The sequence below is a fragment of the Triticum urartu genome, chromosome 6A (assembly GCF_056163025.1).
Source record: "Triticum urartu cultivar PI428250 chromosome 6A, HENAU_Tu73, whole genome shotgun sequence".
Lineage (NCBI taxonomy): Eukaryota > Viridiplantae > Streptophyta > Magnoliopsida > Poales > Poaceae > Triticum > Triticum urartu.
Window position 1 is genome coordinate 11,886,251 of NC_141878.1, and position 12,585 is coordinate 11,898,835.

At 47.0% G+C, this 12,585-nt stretch overlaps 1 protein-coding gene across 1 annotated transcript; it reads left to right on the forward strand.

The window, feature by feature from the left end:
* The first annotated feature begins 5,753 nt into the window (after positions 1-5,753).
* LOC147963156 (uncharacterized) lies at positions 5,754-7,261 on the forward strand. Its single transcript, XM_087529489.1, has 2 exons — positions 5,754-6,936; positions 7,215-7,261. The coding sequence occupies exons 1-2, from the start codon at positions 5,754-5,756 to the stop codon at positions 7,259-7,261; spliced, it is 1,230 nt and encodes a 409-aa protein (XP_087385615.1).
* Positions 7,262-12,585: the final 5,324 nt, after the last annotated feature.

Genomic DNA, 12,585 nt, shown 5'->3' on the forward strand with positions numbered 1-12,585 from the left:
CCGAGTTCACAAGCTCCCTGATGAACAGTAAAATCCAAAAAAATAGTTAAAGAATTCAAAAAATTCTGGATTTAAACATCGATGAAAATTTTAACTTCCTGCAAATTTTGATGATGAAATAACATCGGTGGAGGTCTGGACAAAAAGAAAAAAAATCGATGCTCCAAAATGCTTCCGAGAACGAATCTTTTGGAGCGTCGATTTTTTTCCCCAGACCTACACGAATGTCATGTCATCAAAAACATTTGCAAGAAGTAAAAACTTTCATAAATGTTTATAAAAAATTAGTTTTTTATTTGTTTACTGTGTTTTCGGATTTTACTGTTCATCAAGGAGCATGTGAGCTCGGGTTCAAATACTCCACGTCCTCATATTTATTCCTATTCTCCTTTTGTCATTTTTTACATCTAGGCATATAGTGTTTTGCTGTGTCTCAAAGTTTTACCTTTTTAAAAGTGATATGTGTTTATATTTTGTGGATGTTTTTGTTGCTGGTATATATTCTCAAGTGATAATCATCATATCTTGTCAATCTCTATGTTATGAGAAGTATAAAAATATAATCGGCTATAAATTTGATGGTATGCTACCTTGGCCAATATACTGCATCATGTGAATGTTTCTCGTTCTCAAAAGTGCACTATATCTGGCCTCTCTGGCCATGAAGGCTGCAAGGTTGCACCTTGGAGCTCAAAATTTGGTGTCTTCGCATTGAAGGATCCAATCCAGCGACTTTGGAGTTTGACTTGTGATGGGGAGAGGAAGAGATGACTTGCATACACTGGACAATGAGTGTGTTAGCAGCGTGGTGGCTCGGGACTGTACAAGTTGTAGTAGCCCCTTCCCTTATACATGTTTTGTTTTGATTGGAAGCACCTTATAATTTAGCTAATATATGGATTTCATTTACATCGTCTGTCCAAGTATGCGAGGCCCATGAGATGGGCATTAATCACTTCTCTTTTTTCTCAGTATTTTGATAGGGGACCTATGTATATGGAAGGAGTTAGTATCATGTAAATCGTATCACCAATTTAAGGATCCTCATGTTTTCTTACTTTTCAACACTTATTTGTGATTTTGTTCACATGTTTTCAATTTCATTATGTAGAATGAAGATAATATTTTTGTTGTATTTTTTGTCCATGTAGAGGATACAAGACATCATATTTAGTAATTAATTAATGAAATAATGAATTAACTTACGTATGTGTATGTTTATGCCTCGGTCTTTGTCCCTCCCAGCAAGAGGGCGACGATAAGGACGGTTGTCTTCGGGTGTCCCCCAACGTGGTTGACGGGTTGGCGGTGTGAGGAAATGTGTGACTATGGAGGGAGCTCAATAATTGGGCTACAATGACAGGGAAAAAAAGATGTTATGGGAAGAGAGTGGTTGATTACAAATCAAGGGTTAGCTATGTTGCAGTGACTGTCCACACAGCTGAATTTTGGAGAGCCTATCCGCCGTCCGTTTGATGTTCAAACATGCCCAAATATACAAGGGAGAAATGTCCAAACATGCCCAAATATATAAGGGAGAAATGAGCTTCGACCTTGAAGACAACTTTAGTCATTTGTTTAATTTATTTATATGCACTTTATTGTAGCCCGTAGCAACGCATAGGCGGTCTACTAGTGTATTTAAATTCCAAGGATTAAATAGCTGAAAATGTAGATCCAACTGAGGGCCACCAAGAAGGAAAACCAGGGGACCTTCGGAGTGACCCTCCACGTTGTGGATCCATGATGGATTGGCTACTTCCATGGCTGGGAGCTACTAAGAGAAGAATATTACAGAAAGGGGAAAATGAAGGATACACACGGCAGGACCCATGAAACCACAGTCGTCCTGTACACTAAATAAGTAGTCTCAACATTGTCTTTTCTAGAAAGTGTGGACAATGTTATAGCAAACTTTTTTTAAGTTGAAAGATGAGCCAACATTGGTCTAGATTAGTGCATGTTTCTTAACATAGCTAAATCAAATGATCATGCAATCAAATACCTAACACTATAGTTTTATTGCATATATATAGTATATATATAAATGCACACTAACTTCATCTACCAAATTCAAAAAACCAGTTACATTAAAAAGATCACTAGAATTATTAATAATATGTCAAGCTTGCAGAGTGTTCGAAAATTTACCCATGCCTCCACACAAAAATGAGAACTATTAGATATGACTTTAAAGAATACAATGCAACGTCATAAAAATGAATGAAAAATGATACAAATATAATTAGTAGAACAGATGTGATCAGAAAAAATACAGGTAGATCGGCATGCATAATTGGCAAGTAAATTGTAAATGGTTAACGTATATAATTAAGTATCAATAAGAATCAAAGACAATGAAGACAAAACTATATAATAGGAGTCTTATATTTGTAAATCTTATCATATTTGATTCTTCTTTAGACAAAAAAAGTTATGTTCTTATTATTAAATTTTATAAAACCTAGCCCGCGCATCGAGCGGGCCACTTTGCTAGTTACATAAATAAAACAAAAGCAAAAGAAGCCACATGGTGCACCCACATACACTAAAATATCTACACTATTAAATAATCTATCTATCTATCTATACCTACACTATTAAATAATCTATCTATATCTACACTATTAAATAAGATATCAAGAGGTGTGTACCAGCTAAACAAAAGCAAAGGGGTGTTGCCTAAGAGCATCTCCAACGGGCGAGCAAGAAAAAACACAGTTTTTGCACGCGCAAGCCCTGTTGGCGCACTCGAGAAGGTGCGCGCGAAAGTACGGCGTGCTAAAAAAAAATTGCGCGCGCGAAACAGCGGCAACGCGCGCGACAATTTTGGTGCGCGGCGTCCAGCGCGCTACACAAAACCCGCGCGCGGGCGCCCGCCAACCGCCGTCTCCATCGCCTCTCTCTTCCCACCGCGACATTCTTCCTCGCCTCTGTCAGTGCCCTGCCGCCGCCACACCCTTCTTCTACACCTCCAGCACACCGCAATCGCCGCCGCGCCTCCCCCCCCCCCCCCCCCCCCCGCCGTTGCCATGCCCTCGCGCCCCTGGAGCAGCTCAAGCTTCTGCGGCGTCCGCCTCCGCCCCTTCGGCGTGTATTACACGAAGATCCACTATGGTGATACACGCCTTGGGGCCGGGACGTTCGAGACCGCCCATGAGGCCGCCCGCGCGTACGACACGGCGGCGTACTGCCTCGGGAGGCCACATGCGCAGATGAACTTCTTAGACGTGCGGATGCGTGAGCAGGCGTAGGAACTCGCACCTCCCACGAGATTCATCACCGACGAGGATCGCCACGTCCAGCGGAGGCGGGAGCGCCGCTTCCTCATCGTCGAGGCAGATGAGCACGCCATGGCGGTATGGCCCGAGCGCTTCCCGCAGGACGCCGTCGCCGAGACCAAGTTCTGGGAGCACAGGAGGGCCAACCGAGCCACGCATCAGGTGGACAAGCATGCGCGGAAGGCCGAGACGGAATCCCGGCGCAAGCTTGAACCTGTGTCGACCTGGGACGAGGATGATCCTCGATGGGCCGACCCGTTTACATCGTCGGACTACACCATCGTGGAGGACGAGGAGTAGTCTAGTTTTATTTGCATTGTATGAACTATTTTGTGGTGTGGCGCATGAATTTTATGTGTTGTTGCTATAAATTTGAACTAGTTTTTATGCTATGAATTTGAACTATCTTTGCATCGTATGGAAACTGTGTGCGCGCCTGGATTTTGCAGCGCCTGCTGTGCTACAGCGGTGCGCTAAAATTTGCAGCGCCTACTAAAGCAAACCACCCCCCCCCCAACCCACCCACCCCGTGCGCGAAAACGCTATTTCAGTGCTGTAAAAGATTTTTTGCGCGCCACGCAACCGTGCGTCTGTTGGAGATGCTCCGGTTTCTCCCATTGCTTGAATAGTAAGTCGACATGCCCAGTGTCCACTAGCTTTACCCTTTTTTACCAGTTGTTTTCTAGTCTATTCTTTTATTCAGCTAGTTTATGTTCACTTGATAAATTAAAAAAATCAGGGATATCACACATGTTTTTTATGACAGAAATTTTTGTTAACTAAAAATATTAACTAATTTCAAATAAGTTCCGCTAATCAAAATATTTGGAATTTTAAAATCATTTTTGAATTGGAAACACATTTGTGATTTAAAAAAATGTTCATGAATCGGAAAAATGTTAGTGATATCTAATATGTTTTGTGAATACAAAAATGATTCGTCAATTCAAAAAAAATGTACATGAATTTGAATGTGATTTAAAAAAATATCCGCAAAAATGTAACATCTTCACAATTTTGAAAAATGTTCACAATTCCTAAATGATATATAAAAGTTGAATTGGATACATTCCTGAATTAAAAAAATGGTGTGAGAAATAAATAATTATATTTTCAAAATATTCATGAAATTTTGAAATGTTTATGATTTCAAAAATTTTGATTGAATTTTAAAAATCACAAAATAAAATATGTGCATGAATTGAAAAATGTTAGCAAATTACAAGATATTAATGAATTTAAAAAGTGTAAACAAAAATTAAAAATAAAAAATAAGAAAAGAAAAGAAAATACCAGAAAGAAAAGGAAAGAAAATACAAAAAAAGAAAAGAAAATGAAGTCAACAAAAAACAAGTGGAAACACACAGCAAAACAAAGAAAACTGGCCCGACCCAATACCATGTGTGTGCTTGGAGGAAGCCATCGTTTGGTGTCTAACCAGCGACCTAGGTGGACAATAGGATGTGTCTTATCCTTCAGTGCACGAGATATAAAAGGACAGATCATCTGTAATGGATAGATATTGTTAGAGTTATATTCAGTGATGTTTTTTGGCCTTTTGCATTCTAGCCTTTTGGCATCCTCCTGTAGCTTTTTGGCATCCTCATGTATGTGTATATATATGTTGGCATTGGCCTCCTAATAATACAAGTTGCTCTTCTCTCGACATGGTATTAGAGCTCTAGGCTTTTTTTTTCGATCCAATCTCCTATCAGCCTGTTCTGCTTCTCTGCTCCCACGGGCGTCCACACATCGATCCATTGTTGCCTGTTGGATCCAATCGAGACTTGGAGTCGTTCCTACTCCTCTCCGTGAATCCATTTCCTTTGCTCCGCCGTCGATCCATTTTGCCAGATCGCGCTGGTGCTCCTGGTGCCGGTCGCCGTCTCGTCTGCACCCTGCCGCTCGAGGTCTGGCATCCCCCGCCGGCCTTCCGCTCTTCCAGGTCAGGACGCCGCCGCCGCGGCCACGTCTCGGGCTGGTGCTCGAGGTCCGGCCGCCACCGCCGCGTCTCTGGCTGGCACTCGGGTCCGGCCGCCGCCGCCGCGTCTCAGACTGGCGCTCGTCCTCTTCCAAGGTTGCTGCCGGCCGTGGGCCTCGTCCCCGTCCGTGCCGCTGTCGCCGGCCTCGTCCGTGCCACTGCTGCTTTCTGCGGCTGACGGCCGCCGGCCTCGTCCGCGCTGCTGCTACCTTCTGCGGTGCTACCTGTCGCCAGCCCATCTGCGCCGCTGCTACCGGCTGCCGGCCCCGTCCTACGCGACGCTGCTGTCTTCCGCGGCTACCCACGGGGCGCTCGCGTGGTTACATCAGTGGATGCTGCCGTTTCTGGTCCGGGTGTCTACTGCTCTAGATGGTGACTCTGTCTAATCGATTTGGTCCTGGTTCGGCTGGCTTTTTGTCTGATTGATCTGCTGCTGGTTCTGGCCGATCTCACCTTGGCTAGTTGAGTCTTTGTGACAGAAAAGGAGCATCATGTCTTTGGCGTCATCTGGATATGTTGCCATCCCTCGCTGCCTGGTGATATTCGATGGGGCTAACTATGCTGAGTTCGTTGCCTTTATGCGTATTCACATGCGTGGCATTCGTCTGTGGGGTGTTCTTTCCGGTGAGGTCCCTTGTCCTGCGTGCCCAGTGCCTCCTGTGGCTCCTACCCCACCGCCGACGCCACCGGCTATTGACGGAGATGCTTCTGATGCTGATAGGGCTGCAGCCACAGTTGCTGCTGATGATGCAGCTGCCGCTTATGACCAGGAGGTCTTGGATTATTCAAATGCTCTTTCTATTTATCGTGACGATCTGGTTGCTTACAATCAGTGGTGTGATGATGATGCTCGTGCTGCGACTGTTCTCACTTCCAGTGTTTTGCCTCAGTTTGCTTCTGAGTTTATTGGCCTAGGTACTGTCTTTGAGATGTGGACTCATCTTCGTCAGCGCTATAAGCCCTCTGATGATGCTCTCTACTTGTTTGTGGTCCGTCAGGAGCATGCTCTTCAGCAGGGAGACTCCACTATTGATGAGTTCTACACTCAGAGTTCTGCTATCTGGCGCCAGCTTGACTCTCTTCGCACTACTGTTTGTGGCACTTGCCTGTGTTGCCAGACTGTGAGGTCAGACTTGGAGTTTCAGCGCGTCTATGAGTTCTTGTCACGGCTTCGTGGTGAGTTTGAGCCTCGACGTGCTCAGTTGTTTGCTCGTGGCCGTGTTCCTATTTCTGAGGTGCTTTCTGAGCTTCGTGCTGAGGAGACTCGCCTTCGTGGTGTTGGTTTGCTTCAGATTCCCTCTGTGCTCGGTGCTCGAGCTGCTACTCCACCAGTGTCTTCTCGCTCCAGTGCTCCGCCACTACTGCCCACTCCTTCGGGTAGTGAGGCCCGCTCTCGTGAAGGTCGCTCTCGTCCTCGTACTCATTGTGATTACTGTAACAGGGATGGTCACCCCGAGTCTGATTGCTTTAAGAAGAAGCGTGACATGCGTAATAGGGAGCGCAATTCTTCTTCTGGGACTCGTGCTTCTTCCTCGATGATGTCTACTGTCTCCTTGACTGAGCAAGATATTGTGAAGCTCAAGCGTCTACTTGCGGCTTCAGGTTCTTCGACGGGTACTGCAGGCTCTGTGACTGGTGCTTCTAGTGCTGAGCGACCACTGTCTACACAGTCAGGTACATCCCCATGGGTTCTGGATTCTGGAGCTTCATTTCATATGTCCTCCGATTCTTCTATCTTGTCCTCTCGTAGATCTCTCGATTTTCCTATTAATGTTCTTACTGCTGATGGTACTCCTCTTCCAGTTGCGAGTCGAGGCACTCTTGCCACTTCTTCCTTTTATGTTCCTGATGTTTCTCATGTGCCTCGCCTTACCATGAACCTATTTTCTGTGGGTCAGCTTACTGATTCTGGTTGTCGTGTCATTCTTGACGTTGATTCTTGCACTATACAGGATCGCCACACGAAGGCTCTGGTTGGGGCTGGCCCGCGCCGCCATGATTCTTAGGGGCTTTGGGAGTTGTACTGGCTTAATGTTCCTTCCGCTGCCACCAGACTCGCCAGTCCATCTGCCTTTGCTGCTTCAGCTACCAGCTCCTTCCAGCAGTGGCATCATCCACTTGGTCACCTTTGTGGTTCTCGACTATCATCTTTAGTTCGTCGTGGTCTTCTGGGGCCTATCTCAGGAGATGTTCCTTACAGTGTCAGGGTTGTAGGCTTGGTAAACAAGTTCAGTTACCTTATCCTACTAGCGAGTCAGTGTCTCAGCGCCCTTTTGATTTAGTACATTCGGATGTGTGGGGCCCGGCTCCCTTCTCTTTTAAAGGGGGCCATCGCTACTATATTATTTTTATAGATGATTTCTCTCGCTACACTTGGCTTTACTTCATGTCTTCTTGTAGCAAGGTTCTCTCTATTTATAAGCGGTTTGCCGCCATGGTCCACACTCAGTTCTCTACACCTATTCGCGTGTTTCGTGCTGATTCTGCTGGCGAGTATATCTCCAAAATGTTGCATGGTTTTCTTGCTGAGCAAGGTACTCTTGCTCAGTTCTCTTGTCCTAGTGCTCACGCTCAGAATGGCGTGGCTGAGCGCAAGCATCGTCACCTTCTTGAGACATCTCGTGCGATGATGATTTCCGCCTCTCTTCCACCTCATTTCTGGGTTGAAGCTGTCTCCACTGCCACATATCTCATAAACATTCAACCCTCATCTGCTTTACAGGGAGGTATTCCTCTAGAGCGTCTTTCTGATCATTCTCCTGATTATTCTGCTCTTCGGTTGTTTGGTTGTGTTTGTTATGTTCTCCTTGCCCCCCGAGAACGCACCAAACTAACCGCTCAGTCTGTCGAGTGTGTTTTTCTGGGCTATAGTGATGAACATAAGGGTTATCGGTGTTGGGATCCTGTCGGTCGACGGATGCGTATTTCTAGGGATGTGACTTTTGATGAGTCTCGTTCATTCTACCCACGACCATCCTCTTCGACCTTTTCAGTAGAGGATATCTCTTTTCTCACATTTCCTGATACACCTCCCTCTGTGCCTCATATTCCTACTCCTCCCTCTGTGCCTCACATTTCCTGATACACCATCTTCTCCTATTGTTTCTTCTCCTTCCTTATTGCATGACACTCCACCTTCATCACCGATGTCTTCTCCATCTCCATCACCTCCGGTGGTTCCTTCTCATCCCACTTTTCCTTTTCATTATACCCGTCGTCGACGTGTTATGGATGAATCTACTGACGTGCCATCTACTTTTGGTGCACCGTCTTCCTTGTCCCAGCCGACTTATGGTCTTCGGGCTCGACCTTGCCCTCCTCCCGACCGCTATTCTCCTAGCCGATATGGCCTTTCAGTTGTACTTGAGCCTACCTCTTATCATGATGCTATTACTCACCCTGAATGGCAGTTTGCGATGGCAGAGGAGATTGCCGCACTTGAGCGCAACAACACATGGGATCTGGTTTCTCTTCCTCCCCGTGTTCGTCCCATCACTTGTAAGTGGGTCTATAAGATTAAGACTCGCTCTGATGGTTCTCTCGAGCGTTATAAAGCTCGTCTTGTGGCTCGTGGCTTTCAGCAGGAGCATGGTCGTGATTATGATGAGACATTTGCTCCTGTGGCCCATATGACCACTGTCCGCACACTTCTCGCCGTGGCCTCTGTTCGCCACTGGTCCGTGTCACAACTTGATGTTAAAAATGCTTTTCTTAATGGTGAGTTGCATGAGGAGGTTTATATGCAGCCACCACCTGGGTATTCAGTTCCCGATAGCATGGTTTGTCATCTTCGTCGCTCTCTCTATGGCCTTAAGCAAGCCCCTCGTGCTTGGTTTGAGCGTTTTGCCTCTGTGGTCACTGCTACTGGTTTTTCACCCAGTGATCATGATCCAGCGTTGTTTGTCCACCTTTCTGCTCGTGGTCGCACTCTTCTTCTTCTATATGTTGATGACATGATCATCACTGGCGACGATTCTGAATACATTGCCTTTGTCAAGGCACGTCTTAATGAGCAGTTCCTTATGTCTGATCTTGATCCTCTTCGTTACTTTCTTGGGATTGAGGTTTCCTCCACCTCTGCTGGCTTTTTTATTTCCCAAGAAAAGTATATCCAGGGCCTTCTTACTCGTGCAGCTCTTAGTGATGAGCGCACTGCTGAGACTCCTATGGAGCTCAATATTCACCTTCGTGCTTCTAATGGTGATCCCTTGTCTGATCCGACACGTTATCGTCATCTTGTTGGGAGTCTTGTGTATCTTGCTGTCACTCGTCCTGATATCTCTTATCCTGTCCATATTCTGAGCCAGTTTGTTTCTGCTCCCACTTCAGTTCACTATAGTCACCTTCTTCGTGTTCTACGATATCTTCGTGGCACGATCTCTCATCGTCTCTTTTTCCCCGTTCCAGCTCGTTACAGCTCCAGGCCTATTCGGATGCTACGTGGGCTAGTGATCCTACGGATCGCCGTTCACTTTCTGCCTACTGTGTCTTTCTTGGTGGTTCCCTCATTTCCTGGAAGACGAAGAAACAGACTGCAGTTTCTCGTTCGAGTGCAGAGGCCGAGTTGCGAGCTATGGCTCTTCTGACGGCTGAGGTGACTTGGTTACGATGGTTACTGGAGGACTTTGGTGTTTCTGTTACTACACCCACCACCCTCCTGTCAGACAGCACAGGTGCTATCAGTATTGTGCGGGACCCCGTGAAGCATGAGCTTACCAAACACATTGGTGTTGATGCTTCTTATGTGCGCGCTGCTGTGCAGGATCATGTTGTTGCTCTTCAGTATGTGCCTTCTGAGTTACAGCTAGCAGACTTCTTCACGAAGGCCCAGACTAGAGCGTAACATGGATTTCACCTCTCCAAACTCAGTGTTGTGGATCCGCCATGAGTTTGAGGGGGGTGTTAGAGTTATATTCAGTGATGTCTTTTGGCCTTTTGCATTCTAGCCTTTTGGCATCCTCCTGTAGCCTTTTGGCATCCTCATGTATGTGTATATATGTTGGCATTGGCCTCCTAATAATACAAGTTGCTCTTCTCTCGACAGATATGACAAGTTAAATATCATTCTTTTTTGGCATGTTATAGACTTTACACACCCTCCTGCACTTGGTATGAGAATAGAGTGTGATGTCCAAGGGGCTAGGGTCTTTGGGGTCTTCTACATGGGCTGCCTTGATTGGAGCCTGCTACAAGCCACTTTGGCATGAGTGGCTTATGTTTGCACTCGGCTTCTTTATTGTGCTCCTTAAAGAAATTGGCCATGTGGAGAGCTCATCGTAGTTAGGGAAGCCACGCAACCGAAGACTCACTCAAGGACGAAGGATCGCCGTTGTCAAGCCACCTTGGGCTCGCCTCCTCGTGCACTGCCACCAGCCAGCCACCTTGGGCTCTCACTGAGGTCTGACAGAGAGGCCGCGTCATCGATGAGAGGCGCGGTGGTCAGGCACTCGGTTGCCCGATCTGGATGCCATCGCATAGCTGGTGTGTTCTCGTGCTTGCCCATCCATGGCTCCATTGTCGGCCAACATGATCCGGCCTTGCTCCTGTCGGTTATTGTTGGATCTCATGGGAGAAAAGAAAGGGGGACATGTGTGTGTGTGTGCGCGCGCGCCTGTGTGAGAGAGAGAGAGGAGAGAGAGAATGGGGAAGAGAGAGAATAGGGTGGATCCATGCAGGGTACTTAGTTGGTTATGGGTCCCACGTTTGTACTACGTCGGTTTCCCTTTGGTATGGCAGAATAGGTGATTCCTACGTAGCATCCTTGCCCATCTTGATGCGGAGATGGACGTTGGATTTCTTACCGGCATGTACCAGAACCGGTAAAAATGACTTAGCGCTTATTTTGTATTCACTTTGACATAGCTTGCCACATGTTCCATGTGGCTACAGTGTATATCGATCTCACATCAAACCTCTCAGCCCCCGGGTCGCCTCCATGGGTGACACGGGTGGCGGCCCCCTTCCTAGACCTCCTACCACCCTTTGCCCTCTTCTCCTCTAGTGGGTGGTGTCCGCGCATTATGGCACCAAGCAGGATGCTGTAGAAGCATTCTCGTGTGGCAGACTATTCAATTGGCTGTCTGGCAAGGCTTGTGGTGCTAGTAGTGTCTACGCTTCTTGATTGTGTGGGCGGTGATGGGTGTAACAACATACGAGCATGTCTCTTTCTCTTCTTGAGGCAATGGTGGCATCCAGATCTACTTCGGAAGATCTAGACTTCGCCACGGCAGGCCGTCCTCCAGGGTGGGCTCGATGAGCCATGTGCCTTGTAGTGGCACATGTGACGTATCGAGTGAAAGCTCTGCATTTGGCACCAACAACCAGGAGGTACACCGTGTGTGAACAGATGGACATGAATTTTTACCTCAAGCCCATGCTTGCAGAGGAGAACCGCGGTGACCTCCTCAAGAGAGAATTGGCACCCGTGGGGGCATCGTGGAGCTCAGGTGGCCTTAGTTTGTGGCATGTCATTGCGTTAGGCCCTACTATTATTATGCTAGGTAGTGTAGACTTGTCATTTTTTGTGGACTTGTCCATTTTTAGTGCAATTTCAGTTGTCGGGTTATCTCTTGATGTGCCCTGTAAGAAGACTTCCTGACTATATGGCTTGTATCCCGTACTCTTGCAAGAGAGATTTGCGTTAAGTATAGTGACTTGACCATCTCGGGGGGGGGGGGGGTGTCTACCTCCCCTTATATAGGTGGAGAGGTGTAGGGTTACATAAGCCCAGGTTGGTTCGCATATATGGCTTGTATCCCAAGTAGATGATGCCTAAAGTACATGTCTAGTACTCCGCGGACTCGGTGACTTGGGCTCTCACCTCGTCCGGCAAGTTTTCGGTGAAGTCCCTATACCGCAAACTTTGCCAAGGCCCGTCCCTCCAGATGCCAAAAGGGTTGTGGAACGCGCGCCTCCCGCTCAAGATCAAGGTATTCTTTTGGCAGCTGTTTAGGAACAGGCTTCCCACCTCGACAAATGTCGCCAAAAGGAATGGCCCGGCGACCGGCGCTTGTGCGATTTGTAACGTGGAAGAAGATGCGAATCACGTGTTCTTTCGATGTCCGCTGGCTCCTTTTGCCTGGAGTGCAGTCCGGTCTGCGGCCGATTCTACCTGGGACCCGCGGTCGTCCTCTGACCTCGCGGCAATTCTTGACTCCGCCCAGGGCAGCAACAAGCGCGTGCTTTGGAGCTGTATTGGAGCTTTGTTTTGGGCTATCTGGCTCACTAGGAACAAACTAGCAATTGAGGGGATCTTCCCAACTCACCCGGCTAACATCATCTACAAATGCAATCTCTTCCTGCAGCAGTGGAGTCCGTTGGCGA

Bases quoted from the DNA above. Each gene is read 5' to 3' on its own strand.
- LOC147963156 (XM_087529489.1), top strand. From the start codon at position 5,754: ATGTCTTTGGCGTCATCTGGATATGTTGCCATCCCTCGCTGCCTGGTG. The intron at 6,937-7,214 runs GTACATCCCCAT...TGCACTATACAG, and splicing joins ACCACTGTCTACACAGTCAG to GATCGCCACACGAAGGCTCT.